This window comes from Leucopleurus acutus (genome assembly GCF_964270905.1).
Source record: "Leucopleurus acutus genome assembly, chromosome: 1".
Taxonomy (NCBI): domain Eukaryota; kingdom Metazoa; phylum Chordata; class Mammalia; order Artiodactyla; family Delphinidae; genus Leucopleurus; species Leucopleurus acutus.
The window spans coordinates 39,967,345-39,983,535 of NC_139142.1; the positions used below are offsets into that span (position 1 = coordinate 39,967,345).

A 16,191-nucleotide genomic window follows, 5' to 3' on the forward strand; every position below is an offset into this window, starting at 1 on the left:
GTATCATACAGAATAGTTTCACTGCCTTAAAAATCGTCTGTGCTCCACCTCTTCATTCCTCCTTCCTCCCTAAACCCTGGCAACTACTGATTTCTCACTGTCTCCATAGTTTTGTCTTTCCAAGAATGTCACATCGTTGGAATCATACAGAATGTAGTGTTTTTAGATTGGCTTCTTTCTCTTAGCAATATGCATTTATAAGGTTCCTCCATGTCTTTTCATGGCTTGATAGCTCATTTCTCTTTAGTGCTGAATTATATTCTATTATCTGGATGGACCACAGTTTATCCATTCATCTACTGAAGGGCACCTTAGTTGCTTCTAAGTTCTGGCAATTACGAATAAAGCTGCTATAAATATCCATATGCAGGTTTTTGTGTCGACATAAATTTTCAATTCATTTAGGTAAACACCAAGTAGTACAAATGTTGGATCGAGGGGTAGACTCTATACCTTTTCACCATGGTCTTCACAATTGTTACTTTCAAAATTACAGAACAGATACTTTCTCACATTTGGAACTTGCGTTTGGAGTAAGAGAAAAAGAGTCCAAAATAACTCTAATATCTTTGGCCTGAGCAACTAGAAGGAAGATTTATTATTTAATTAGATGAGAAAAGACTGGAAGATGTAGATTGGCAGTGCAAAAATGGAGAGTTTGGTAAATTTGAGATTAATATATTAGATATCCAAGTGGAAGTATCATGGAGGAAGTTGGATATGAGACTGAAATTCAGGGGAAGAGATGCAGGCTAGGGGTATAAATTTTAGGGCCGTAAGGAGCCCAAAAGTGTAAAAGAAAAGAGATCAGAGGAATACTGCTGGGGTATTCCAATGTTTAGAAGATGGGGCGATGAAAAGGATTCAGCAGAAGAAAAGAGAAGGCGTATTCTGTGAAACAGGAAGAAAAGCAGGAGAGTCTGAACAGTGTTTTACAGAGGAAGGTGTGATCAACTGTGTCAAATGCTGCTGACTAGTCAACTAAGATGAAGACAGAACTGACCAATGGATTTAGCAATGTGTTAGTTGCTGGTATCATAATTTCTGTGGAATAATGGGGAAAGCCTGAATGAAGAGTGTTCAAGAGAGAATAGGAGGAAGGGGAAATTTCTGGTATAGACAACTATTTTGAGGAGTTTCACCATGAAGGCACAGGGCATACTGAACGAATGTGGAGTCATTTTTAAAATGGAAGAAATTATAGAATATTTGTAAACTGATAAGAAGAAAACAGAAAGGAACAAAGATGATGAAAAAGAAGAGAGGGAAGAACGTGGCTGGAGTAACGTAGGTGACAGCAGATGGGGTCATAGCATAAGTGGAGGGATTGGCCTCAGATAGGAACACAAAGAGTTCATCCAAAGTAACAGAATATATAGCACAGATGAAGATGGGTAGGTAGAAGTGGTAGCAAGAGCTTATAAAGTTCTTTTATGATTGCTTCTAATTTCTCAGGGAAATAGAAAGTGAGAATATCAGCTAAGAATGAAATCGAGGAGAATGTGTTGAAGGTTTGAGAGAAAGAAGAAAAAGTCATCTCCTAGATAGCAGAGTAAGCAAGTGAATGAACTAAAGAAGTTAATATAGGTTAGGTGACAGCATCACAGATCCACTAGACATTGAATTATAGCGATATTAATCTGCATGGTTGTGTCTTCTTCAGGAATATTCAACCGCACAGGTGCCTGTGTGAAGTAGGCAGAGTTACATTTAATCATGGTTGGAGTTTTGCCAGGGGAGTAGCATGATGAAAGGGACGAGCAAGGGAGTGATTCTAATAATATACCAGGAAACTTCAACTGGATAAAGAGGGGAAATATGGACAAGAGAGTGAAGGAGAGTGCGAAGGTGGTAGATCAATGAACTCAAGTCCTGGCGGAGGTGAAGAACTGCCAGAGTTGGAGTACTTGAGGGAATTAGTTAAAAAAAATTAAAAAGATGGTGGTTTTGGGAGGGTGAGATTCTTGAAAATGAGATTTTGGAGGGGATGCAATTTTGGTAATGACAAGATCAATGGTATGACCATGGAAATAAGTAGCTGAGGCAGGCCAGGAGTATGATCATTAGAAGAGAAGAGGTTAAGGAAATGAAAGATTTAGAAGAATTATCTACATGGATATTGAAATCATCCAGAATTATGACAGGGCTAAAACTGAAGAAACTGAAAGGAAAGCAGAAGCTAATATATGCATAAAATGACAAAGTGGCTGAGGAGTCTATAGATGTTAACCATAAAGGGGGAAGTAGGTAGCATAGAGTTATGAGATTCAAAGCTGGGGGTTTAGGGAGAGGTAGGTGGTTGACAAGTGGAAATGAGGTGTGACTAGGACACCTATCCCATCTTTAGACAGTATGAGGGACATGGAAGAGAAAAGAGTGGCCACTTGAGAGGACTAAAGGGAAAGCAGTGTCCTCAGAGAAGTCTTAGGTTTTCTCAGAGTAAGAAAGTTAAGGAAATGTTCAGAAAAGAGTTGAGGACACAGGGTTTTACTGATGACTGACCATACATTCTAGAGGGCACACTGGAAGGGTTTCAGGAGTTGGGGAGAAGGGGGAGATGAAGTCAGAAAATAGATGACAAACAACAAGGTCCTACTGTATAGCATAGGGAGCTAGATTCAATACCCTGTGATAAACCATAATGGAAAAGAATATATAGATGTATAACTGAATCACTTAGCTATACAGCAGAAGTTAACACAACATTGTAAATCAACTATACTTCAATAAAATTTAAAAGAAAAGAAAAGAAAATGGATGACAGAACCATATGGAGTGAGTCTGGGAAATGAAGGATAACATAGGATTCTTGAAGTGACTGACATACATTGAGATAAGTGGTATAATGTCATTAATCCAAGTGATCTCAAGGCAAATAATGACAACAATGCAATGAGTGGTGGGGATCAAGGACTAGGAAGTAGGGACCTGACCAGATGCAGGCTGAGTTCTAAGACTCTGATTCCCTTCTGCTGACACTGATGTGGAGGCCAGAGGAGGGGAGCTCCTCATTTATTCTCAGAGCACAAAAATTTCCTCAAAGAATCACAACAAGCCAACTGTTTCTGAGACAGCGATATGTACAAGACTTTGCAATCCTTATGGGTTCTGGCCCAATAAGAACTCATAACAATAAAAGCTAGCATTTACCAAGGACCCTACATTTTATATACATTATTATATTTCATTATCACAACAATCCCAAGAGAAAAGTATTATCACTACCACTTTAGAGTTGTCAAACGAAGGCTAGAGAGATTAAGGTACCTTACATGCTGCCTCAGCTCCCAAGAAAAGTCCAGATAGATCCCAAATCCTACATAAAATCGAAAACAGCAGAATTTTGTGTGAAGAAATCCTTTACTTTCATAAAGATAAAAAATTCTCTTGCACTCCAGGCAAATAAATGAAGAAGTTAATCTGTAAAGACTTATGATAGCCCTTTCTCCAACCAATGAATTCAATCTGAGCATAATACTCCTTTATGACAGTCCGATAAACTGGGGAGAAAATTTAGCTACACATTATTCTCTAGAATGAATATATATATATATATATATTTTTAATATAAAAAATTTGTTAAAGTCTACCTCCACAGAGAATTTTACAATCACTGAAGGAAATTCAATCAACAGAAGGCAGGTGCATCAGTGTATATGAAGAACCATGAAGAAGTTAGCTCATGGACCAAATAAGCTACAAAAATCAAAGAAAAAAGAAAGAGAAACAGAGCTTCTCACTTATATGTCCAAAGTTACAGAAAAGAACAACAGAGAGTATCAGAATTTCAAAGTTACATACAGATAAACTGAAGGAAAGCAAAAAAATTAGAATTATTTGGAAATCTTCATAAATTGAATATTACTTCCAAATAATTTAAATTAATAAAGCAAAACACTTTAGTTAATGAAGACATAATTGCCATATAGTTGACTAATGTATTAATCTTTTAGTAGAATCCATGATAAAATAACATATGAAGATGTTAAATGATCACAATTAAGTAAAAATAATTTTTTTACACAAAGAAGCAAAATTTCAAAACATGTCATTAAAATTCCAGTCAAGTTTCAGCAGGATTTACAAATATACTCATTTAATGATCTTATTCCTGAATTTGGGATGTTGTTATGAACAATTTGTTACTCTGAGATTAATATCATTGCATTGTTTCCTAGTATTTTTATCTGTCCACACTTTCACCCAAGCCCCTTTAAAGCAGAGGAATATATTTGTGGGTTGGATGGCCAAAAGCATTGGCACAAGTTACAGCTATGAACTATGGATGCTAAATCAGTTTTGCATAAGAATCCCCTGGAGGACGTTTAAAAATATATTCCTGAGTCCCACCTCAGATTCTTGGAATTAGAATCCCTGAGGCTTAGAAACCTCTGTTTACAGAACAATCTGCAGGTGTGTCTGATGCATAGACAGATTAAACAGACTAGAGCTGTGGATTTAGAACTATGCTCTGAAGACAAAATACTCAAGAAATACCTGTGAGCTTCCCTCACCTGTTTCAGCCAGAATAATCCTATTTTTATCTATTTTATGTATCTATTCTGCTTCTTAAAATCTGAAAACAAAGATCATATACGGCAAAGTGAACCCACCCACATAAGAATTAAACCCATGATTCTGGAGTCAAAACTGACCTAATCCAAAAATAGACAAGACTAGGGACTTCCCTGGTGGTCCAGTAGCTAGGACTCCACACTCCCAGTGCAGGGGGCCTGGGTTCGATCCCTGCTCAGGGAACTAGATCTCACATGCCACAGCTAAAAATCCTGCATGCCACAACTAAAAGTTCCCACATGCTGCAACTAAAAGATCCCACATGCCACAACAAAGATTGAAGATCCCGCGTGCCGCAACTAAGACCTGGCAAATAAATAAATAAATATTAAAAAAAAAAAGAGATGAGATTAGACAGATAAAAAGACCAGGACTGCAGAGAGGGAAGATGGCGGAAGAATAAGACGCGGAGATCACCTTCCTCCTCACAGATACATCTGAAATACATCTACACGTGGAACAACTCCTACAGAACACCCACTGAACGCTGGCAGAAGACCTCAGACCTCCCAAAAGGCAAGAAACTCCCCACGTACCTGGGTAGGGCAAAAGAAAAAAGAAAAAACAGAGACAAAAGAATAGGGATGGGACCTGCACCAGTGGGAGGAAGCTGTGAAGAAGGAAAGGTTTCCACACACTAGAAGCCCCTTCGCGGGCGGAGACTGAGGGTGGCGGAGCGGGGAGCTTCCGAGCCGCAGAGGAGAGCACAGAAACAGGGGTGCGGAGGGCAAAGCAGAGAGATCCCGCACAGAGGATCGGTGCCGACCGGCACTCACCAGCCCAAGAGGCTTGTCTGCTCACCCGCCGGGACGGGCATGGGCTGGGAGCTGAGGCTCGGGCTTCGGTGCTTAGATCCCAGGGAGAGGACTGGGGTTAGCAGCATGAACACAGCCTGCAGGGGGTTAGTGCACCACAGCTAGACGGGAGGGAGTCCGGGAAAAAGTCTGGAGCTGCCAAAGAGGCAAGAGACTTTTTCTTCCCTCTTTTGTTTCCTGGTGCACGAGGAGAGGGGATTAAGAGCACTGCTTAAAGGAGCTCCAGAGATGGGGGCGAGCCGCTAAGGCTGCTGCTGCCGCCACCAGGAAGCCTGTGTGCAAGCACAGGTCACTATCCACACATCCCCTCCCGGGAGACTGTGCAGCCCGCCACTGCTAGGGTCCCGGGATCCAGGGACAACTTCCCCAGGAGAACGCACAGCGTGCATAAGGCTTGTGCAACGTCACGCAGGCCTCTGCCACTGCAGGCTCGCCTCGCACTCCGTGCCCCTCCCTCCCCCTGGCCTGAGTGAGCCAGAGCCCCAGAAGCAGCTGCTCCTTTAACCCTGTCCTGTCTGAGCAAAGAACAGACACCCTCAGGCGACCTACAAGAAGAGGCGGGTCCAAATCCAAAGCTGAACTCAGAGAGCTGTGCCAACAAAGAAGAGAAAGGGAAATCTCTCCCAGCAGCCTCAGGAGTGGCGGATTAAATCTCCACAATCAACTTGATGTACCCTTCATCTGTGGAATACCTGCATAGACAACGAATCATCCCAAATTCAGGAGGTGGACTTTGAGAGCAAGATATATTATTTTTTCCCCTTTTCCTCTCTTTGTGAGTGTGTATGTGTATGCTTCTGTGTGAGATTTTGTCTGTATAGCTTTGCTTTCACCATTTGTCCTAGGGTTCTGTCCGTCCGTTTTTGTTTTGTTTTTTCTTTAACTTAAAAAAATTTTATTTCTTAATATTTTTTATTTTAATAACTTTATTTTATTTTATCTTTATTTTATTTTATTTTATCCTCTTTCTTTCTTTCTACTTTTTCTCCCTTTTATTCTGAGCTGTGTGGATGAAAGGCTCTTGGTGCTACAGCCAGGAGTCAGTGCTGTGCCTCTCACGTGGGAGAGCCAACTTCAGGACACTGATCCACAAGACACCTCCCAGCTCCATGTAATATCAAATGGCGAAAATCTCCCAGAGATCTCCATCTCACCACCAAGACCCAGATTCACTCAATGACCAGCAAGCTACAGTACTGGACACCCTATGCCAAACAACTAGCAAGACAGGAACACAACCCCACCCATTAGCAAAGAGGCTGCCTAAAATCATAATAAGGCCACAGACACCCCAAAACACACGACCCGACATGGACCTGCCCACCAGAAAGACAAGATCCAGCCTCATCCACCAGAACACAGGCAATAGTCCCCTCCACCAGGAAGCCTACACAACCCACTGAACAAACTTTAGCCACTGGGGACAGACACCAAAAACAATGGGAACTACAAACCTGCAGCCTGCAAAAAGCAGACTGCAAACACAGTAAGATAAGCAAAATGAGAAGACAGAAAAACACGCAGCAGATGAAGGAGCAAGATAAAAACCCACCAGACCTAACAAATGAAGAGGAAATAGGCAGTCTACCTGAAAAAGAATTCAGAATAATGATAGTAAAGATGATCCAAAACCTTGGAAATAGAATACAGAAAATGCAAAAAACATTTAACAACGACCTAGAAGAACTAAAGAGAAAACAAGCAACGATGAACAACACAATAAATGAAATTAAAAATACTCTAGAAGGGATCAATAGCAGAATAACTGAGGCAGAAGAATGGATAAGTGACCTGGAAGATAAAATAGTGGAAATAACTACTGCAGAGCAGAATAAAGACAAAAGAATGAAAAGAACTGAGGACAGTCTCAGAGACCTCTGGGACAACATTAAATGCACCAACATTGGACTTATAGGGGTCCCAGAAGAAGAAGAGACAAGGAAAGGGACTGAGAAAATATTTGAAGAGATTATAGTTGAAAACTTCCCTAATATGGGAAAAGAAATAGTTAATCAAGTCCAGGAAGCCAGAGAGTCCCATACAGGATAAATCCAAGGAGAATCACGAAAGACACATATTAATCAAACTATCAAAAATTAAATACAAAGAAAACATATTAAAAGCAGCAAGAGAAAAACAACAAATAACATACAAGGAAATCCCCATAAGGTTAACAGCTGATCTTTCAGCAGAAACTCTGCAAGCCAGAAGGGAGTGGAAGGACATATTTAAAGTGATGAAGGAGAAAAACCTACAACCAAGATTACTCTACCCAGCAAGGATCTCATTCAGATTTGATGGAGAAATGAAAACCTTTACAGACAAGCAAAAGCTGAGAGAGTTCAGCACCACCAAACCAGCTTTACAACAAATGCTAAAGGAACTTCTCTAGGCAAGAAACACAAGAGACGGAAAAGACCTACAATAACAAACCCAAAACAATTAAGAAAATGGGAATAGGAACGTACATATCAATAATAACCTTAAATGTAAATGCATTAAATGCTCCCACCAAAAGACACAGACTGGCTGAATGGATACAAAAACAAGACCCATATATATGCTGTCTACAAGTGACCCACTTCAGACCTAGGGACACATAGAGATTTTCTTTTGACTTCCATTTGCATGGAGTATCTTTTTCCATCCTGGAAAAAGATACTCCATGCAAATGGAGTATCCATGCAAATGGAAAAAGATACTCCATGCAAATGGAAATCAAAAGAAAGCTGGAGTAACAATTCTCATCTCAGACAAAATAGACTTTAAAATAAAGACTATTACAAGAGACAAAGAAGGACAGTACATAATGATCAAGGGATTGATCCAAGAAGAAGATATAACAATTGTAAATATTTATGCACCCAACATAGGAGCACCTCAATACATAAGGCAAATACTAACAGCCATAAAAGGGGAAATCAACAGTAACACATTCATAGTAGGGGACTTTAACACCCCACTTTCGCCAATGGACAGATCATCCAAACTGAAAATAAATAAGGAAACACAAGCTTTAAATGATACATTAAACAAGATGGACTTAATTGATATTTATAGGACATTCCATGCAAAAACAACAGAATACACATTTTTCTCAAGTGCTCATGGAACATTCTCCAGGATAGATCATATCTTGGGTCACAAATCAAGCCTTGGTAAATTTAAGAAAATTGAAATTGTATCAAGTATCTTTTCCGACCACAACGCTATGAAACTAGATATCAATTACAGGAAAAGATCTGTAAAAAATACAAACACATGGAGGCTAAACAATACACTACTTAATAACGAAGTGATCACTGAAGAAATCAAAGAGGAAATCAAAAAATACCTAGAAACAAATGACAATGGAGACACGACGACCCAAAACCTATGGGATGCAGCAAAAGCAGTTCTAAGAGGGAAGTTTATAGCAATACGATCCTACCTTAAGAAACAGGAAACATCTCGAATAAACAACCTAACCTTGCACCTAAAGCAATTAGAGAAAAAAGAACAAAAAAACCCCAAAGTTAGCAGAAGGAAAGAAATCATAAAGATCAGATCAGAAATAAATGAAAAAGAAATGAAGGAAACGATAGCGAAGATCAATAAAACTAAAAGCTGATTCTTTGAGAAGATAAAAAAAAATGATAAACCATTAGCCAGACTCATCAAGAAAAAAAGGGAGAAGACTCAAATCAATAGAATTAGAAATGAAAAAGGAGAAGTAACAACTGACACTGCAGAAATACAAAAGATCATGAGAGATTACTACAAGCAACTCTATGCCAATAAAATGGACAACCTGGAACAAATGGACAAATTCTTAGAAATGCACAACCTGCCAAGACTTATTCAGGAAGAAATAGAAAATATGAACAGACCAATCACAAGCACTGAAATAGAAACTGTGATTATAAATCTTCCAACAAACAAAAGCCCAGGACCAGATGGCTTCACAGGTGAATTCTATCAAACATTTAGAGAAAAGCTAACACCTATCCTTCTCAAACTCTTTCAAAATATAGCAGAGAGAGGAACACTCCGAAACTCATTCTATGAGGCCACCATCACCCTGATACCAAAACCAGACAAAGATGTCACCAAGAAAGGAAACTACAGGCCAATATCACTGATGAACATAGATGCAAAAATCCTCAACACAACACTAGGAAACAGAATCCAAAAGCACATTAAAAGGATCATACACCATGATCAAGTGGGGTTTATTCCAGGAATGCAAGGATTCTTCAATATATGCAAATCAATCAACGTGATGCACCATATTAACAAACTGAAGGAGAAAAACCACATGATCATCTCAATAGATGCAGAGAAAGCTTTCGACAAAATTCAACACCCATTTATGATAAAAACCCTGCAGAAAGTAGGTATAGAGAGATCTTTTCTCAACATAATAAAGGCCATATATGACAAACCCACAGCCAACATAGTCCTCAATGGTGAAAAACTGAAACCAATTCCACTAAGATCAGGAACAAGACAAGGTTGCCCACTCTCACCACTCTTATTCAACATAGTTTTGGAAGTTGTAGCCACAGCAATCAGAGAAGAAAAGGAAATAAAAGGAATCCAAATCGGAAAAGAAGAAGTAAAGCTGTCACTGTTTGCAGATGACATGATACTATACATAGAGAATCCTAAAGATGCTACCAGAAAACTACTAGAGCTCATCAATGATTTTGGTAAAGTAGCAGGATACAAAATTAATGCACAGAAATCTCTGGCATTCCTATACACTAATGATGAAAAATCGTAAGTGAAATTAAGAAAACACTCCCATTTACCATTACAACAAAAAGAATAAAATATCTAGGAATAAACCTACCTAAGGAGACAAAAGACCGGTGCACAGAAAATTATGACAGTGATGAAAGAAATTAAAGATGATACAAATAGATGGAGAGATATACCATGTTCTTGGATTGGAAGAAGCAACATTGTGAAAATGACTCTACTACCCAAAGCAATCTACGGATTCAATGCAATCCCTATCAAACTACCACTGGCATTTTTCACAGAACTAGAACAAAAAATTTCACAATTTGTATGGAAACACAAAAGACCCCGAATAGCCAAAGCAATCTTGAGAAAGAAAAACGGAGCTGGAGGAATCAGGCTCCCTGACTTCAGACTACACTACAAAGCTACAGTAATCAAGACAGTATAGTACTGGCACAAAAACAGAAATATACATCAATGGAAGAGTATAGAAAGCCCAGAGATAAACCTGTGCACATATGGTCACCTTATCTTTGATAAAGGAGGCAGGAATATACAGTGGAGAAAGGACAGCCTCTTTAATAAGTGGTGCTGGGAAAACTGGACAGGTACATGTAAAAGGGTGAGATTAGAACACTCCGTAACACCATACACCAAAATAAGCTCAAAATGGATTAAAGACCTAAATGTAATGCCAGAAACTATCAAACTCTTAGAGGAAAACATAGGCAGAACACTCTATGACATAAATCACAGCAAGATCCTTTTTGACCCACCTCCTAGAGAAATGGAAATAAAAACAAAAATAAACAAATGCGACCTAAAGAAACTTAAACTTAAAAGCTTTTGCACAGCAAAGGAAATCATAAACAAGACCAAAAGACAACCCTCAGAATGGGAGAAAATATTTGCAAATGAAGCAACTTACAAAGGATTAATCTCCAAAATTTACAAGCAGCTCATGCAGCTCAGTAACAAAAAAATAAACAACCCAATCCAAAAATGGGCAGAAGACCTAAACAGACATTTCTCCAAAGAAGATATACAGATTGCCAACAAACACATGAAAGAATGGTCAACATCATTAATCATTAGAGAAATGCAAATCAAAACTACAATGAGATATCATCTCACACCTGTCAGAATGGCCATCATCAAAAAATCTAGAAACAATAAACGCTGGAGAGTGTGTGGAGAAAAGGGAACACTCTTGCACTGCTGTTGGGAATGTGAATTGGTACAGCCACTATGGAGAACAGTATGGAGGTTCCTTAAAAAACTACAAGTAGAACTACCATATGATCCAGCAATCTCACTACTGGGCATATACCCTGAGAAAACTATCATTCAAAAAGTGTCATGTACCAAAATGTTCATTGCAGCTCTATTTACAATAGCCAGGAGATGGAAGCAACCTAAGTGTCCATCATTGGATGAATGGATAAAGAAGATGTGGCACATATATACAATGGAATATTACTCAGCCATAAAAAGAAACGAAATTGAGTTATTTGTAGTGAGGTGGATGGACCTATAGTCTGTCATATGGAGTGAAGTAAGTCAGAAAGAGAAAGACAAATACCATATGCTAACACATATATATGGAATCTAGGAAAGAAAAAAATGTCATGAAGAACCTAGGGGTAAGATGGGAATAAAGATACAGACCTACTAGAGAATGGACTTGAGGATATGGGGAAGGGGAAGGGTAAGCTGTGACAAAGTGAGAGAGTGGCATGGACATATATACACTACCAAAGGTAAAATAGATAACTAGTGGGAAGCAGCTGCATAGCACAGGGAGATCAGCTTGGTGCTTTGTGACCACCTAGAGGGGTGGGATAGGGAGGGTGGGATGGAGGGAGACACAAGAGGGAAGAGATATGGGAACATATTTATATGTATAACTGATTCACTTTGTTATAAAGCAGAAACTAACACACCATTGTAAAGCAATTATACTCCAATACAGATGTTAAAAAAAGAAAAAAAAAAAAGACCATGACTGATGGACATAGAGTATTCGTTAATGCCAAAAGAAAAACCTTATGAAAGCAGTTCCGTAATTCATACACTTTTATTTATTGCAACTTAAAATAACTTATTCAATAAATGACTGAACTGCATAATAAAGTTTGAAATGGAAAAAACTCATACACATATAAGGGGGGCAGAGATGGCAGTAGTAGATCTGGGAAGGTGTTCTCGAGATGATCACCCTACGAGAAAGATGACCAGCATGAACACCTGTCTACTGCCCCATAACACAAGGTCTGGATCCTTTAAACACCTTTCAGGTGCTTCCCCTAATCTAACCCAGAAAACTATGTCACATGTTGTAGAGAAAGGCAGGGAAGAATGCTGGTTTCCTCCTCCCATTCTGTCCTTGGATATTCCCCTGTAGGATTGGGTCTACATATCCTGACCTTTTGAAATTTTCCATTTCAACCATCCTACCTAATAATAATGTATGTCCGCTGGAAATTTGAGATTTGAGACAGCCAATCCAATGTACATAGATATAATCACAATGGGCTACTTCATCAAATGAACCAGCATAGCGCTTCCCTGGTGGCACAGTGGTTGAGAGTCCGCCTGCCGATGCAGGGGACACGGGTTCATGCCCCGGTCCGCAAAGATCCCAAATGCCATGGAGCGGCTAGGCCCGTGAGCCATGGCCGCTGAGCCTGCGCGTCCGGAGCCTGTGCTCCGCAACGGGAGAGGCCACAACAGTGAGAGGGCCGCGTACCGCAAAAAAAAAAAAAAAAAAAAAAGAATCAGCATAACATTTTACTCACCTGTCTGAATACACAAACTAAGCAGGAGATGAACTGAGTAAGAAGCCAGGAGAGCGACTATCAGCAGCAAGAAACTAAAATATAAAACAGCACATGGTCAAATCCCCCCAAATTTCTTTTTTATGGTATCTCATTAAAAAATCAATTTTTTTTTCACATTGAAATGCTCACAGGGACTGTCTTTAAGTAGTTGGATTATGGTCATTAAAGAAAGTAAGAAGATACTTTCTATATTTACCAAATTTTATTTAAACGAATATGTACTGCTTTTAAAACAAAACTCAGAAAAAAACCAAAGTTTATTTAAAACGACAGAAGAATTTCCTTCTTTAGCGCTCTTGTCTGCTGACTGCTGGTTTAGCCATTCAGTTATCTTGTAATACATCCCTTTTATAACTATTTTTCCTATTGTTAAGTCTAGAGAGAAGTTTCAGTTGTGAAATCTCATTGTCTTCTGTTTTCTTTCCTCTATCCCTCCCCTTCCAAAAATGTGTACCTCCCTGTAATTTTGAATTAACACTGCATTTCCTAGCATCTATTAAACACACACTCACCAAACCAAACCAAAAAAATACAGTTAACACACTTCTAATGACACAATTTGAAAAATGTGCAATGTAATAATTGGAGTCCTCTAGCCAAAAGTATGAAAAGAAACAGCATGAATAATCCCCTACTTATTCTCAGGAAGGTACTGGCAGGACAAACTTCTAGAGAGCTGTCCCCAGTGGAGTGCTCCCGAAGTTGAAGAAATTCTATCTTTGTAGTCCACTTAATACTTGTTTATCAGTAGCAAAACTGAGAGATGAAAGTACACTTGTCAACTGATGTCAGAGACCTCACAAAGTAACAGTTTGGCATCACCAAATGGAAACTGTGATATGATTCAGCAAGCACCCATTCAGTGGTATACATCTGCGTTTAAGACGCTGGAGTATAAAATGTGATTTTTCAAAGGGAACTAAGAAATAAGTCCCATGATTATGTCTTGCCTAAGATGTCATACATAGCTTTGAAGTTTTAAAACTATGGAAGTCCATGAATACATCCCATAATAAAAGCAAGTTGGTTTGTTAAGCAAGTTGGTTTGCTAATCAAGAATTTCAAAATAAAGGCAAAAATGAACCTAAATGAGACTGTGTATTTTATTTTTATTATTTTTTGAGACTATGTATTTTAAATTTCCTAGAAAAATAGGTCTGCTTCTACTGACAAAACAAACTTGTTCATTCATTCTATTAAGCATGGTGCTAGATGCTAAGGATAAGGTCTAGTCCTAAAGGATTTCAGGGTTTAGTGGGGAAACTCACTTGCAAACAAATCATTATATTATAACAAAAGAATAAATATACAAAGTACTATGGAAGCACAGAAAAGACAGGAATGTCTTCTATCTTGGGCAAACTGGCATATGAGCTGAGTCTCAAAAGATGAGAAGGAATGAGCACAGAATACATGTCTAGCCTCAGAAAGTGAAACAAGACTACTTAAGTAGGAAGAGAGAAGGAGATGGAGAGAAATGAAAGAATCATGTGCTTTATTTACACTCACAAAATCGCTCTTTATAAGTAATCTGCATGGCTGATAAACTTTGATTTACTTTGGCCAACTTGACACAACAAACAAGCCACTTTTTAAGGTTATAAACAAGTGTGGATCAAGTTTCCATTTTTTAAAATTAGCCACACTTTGGATGAAAAATACAAATTATGTAGCATCCCTCCAAGCTACAGGCTAGCAACAATACAAGAGCAAGAGGAAAATGCTAAACCCCCAGAAATAACTAGAAATTGTATAATACCAGCTTCTGCTGCCTACCTCTTTGCTTCTCAGTGTACTATAAAAATGAAAAAAAAATAAGTAAAATAAGAAAAAAACTCACCTAAATCCAAGGATACCAGTATGAGCCATAACATAAGCTAAGCCAAGGATACCACTTCCTATGATGGCATTCATCAAATTAAACACCGAGAAACCAAATGAAACACCTGGGGATCCCTGTCTGTGAAGTTCCTGTAAGCACACAAATTTAATAAAGTGTTTGAATGGTGAAGTTCAAATTTCCTTCAGAAATGACTGACACGTTATGGAGAAAGTCTCTTACAAACCACAGGCATCATGTAACATACTAGCTGCTCAACCAGCACTGGTTTCCTTTCCTTCCCTTCTCACCGCTCACTAGTTCAGCTCCAGGAACCTAGTTTCCTGGGAAAATCATTGCCACCTGCACAGAGACCCGGTAGGCTTCAGGAAGAGCCATGACTAACCAACCTTGTGACTGCAAAAGATGAAGATAGGGTAAGACGGGGTGGGGACAGAGAGCAGGCAGATGGCCTCAAGCTCACGTGATTACTGAATCCCTGAGTCAGCTTGGAGCTGCTGCAGACAACTGTTGCTCCCCAATTAGTAGGACTGCAAAACTAATCTCTATTTATACACTCAATGAATTAAGTCTGCCCAACTGGAAGGATGGTCAGGAATGCCATGCAATGACGGTATAATAAATAGAAGCAATTCACATTGCTCTGGCGAGGATACACCCCAGAAAACATTAAAATAGCATTCGGGAACAAAGTCCTAGAAACTGTTATTGCCCTGGGACTTGAGTTAAAGAGCCGAAGTGCCCACTGCACAGGCTTTAGGGCCAGGGAAGTGCTCCATACTTATTACCAGGCCACCTCCGCTCCTTCACGGTTAAGGATCTTTGTATTAAGATGTTTACAGGTCCCCAATGACTAAGCCGAGAAAAGAAAAATCTTGTGACTCTTGCAAAAAGCTCACAAGACTAGTGGAGGAAACGAGAAGCCGACAAAGATACTAACAAACAGCAGTGAGTTACATAACCGCGGGGCTGCTCCTCTGTGGGGTCCCCAGCCTCCACCCGCTGCTGCACCTCTTCCACCTGAGCCTGCACCTTTACTTCAGCTTCTCTTTCCAGGACACCTTAGGCTCCTATCACATTCATGAACTCCGCCAGATCTCCTCGGAATCTCGGCTGCTGCCTTTGGGCCCCAAGCCCTCCCCTCCACTTATCCCCTCTCCCCTTGCCATCCCCTTTCTTTTCCGGGTTTTATTTGGTAGGCACTTCAGAGAAGTGCCGGGAAGCGTGTGGAGCGAACTTACGTTGCTAAGCAACGGGCTCAACTCTTCCGCCTCCGCCTCTTCGGGCTGCCTGGCAGAGACAAACCAGCCGGGCTCAGCGTCCACGATCCCCCAGGGCGCCTCCATGCTGCTCACTGGCCGACTACCCAGTCCATCTACAAGCTACTACCCCA

At 39.7% G+C, this 16,191-nt stretch overlaps 1 protein-coding gene across 1 annotated transcript in view; it reads right to left on the minus strand.

The window, feature by feature from the left end:
- Positions 1-16,174, minus strand: part of SLC38A6 (solute carrier family 38 member 6) — a 73,385-nt gene extending 57,211 nt beyond the window's left edge. Inside the window, 3 exon segments of the mRNA XM_082855153.1 lie at positions 12,917-12,990; positions 14,799-14,929; positions 16,040-16,174. Coding sequence (XP_082711279.1) covers positions 12,917-12,990; positions 14,799-14,929; positions 16,040-16,144 — 310 coding nt within the window. The 5' untranslated portion in view covers positions 16,145-16,174.
- Positions 16,175-16,191: the final 17 nt, after the last annotated feature.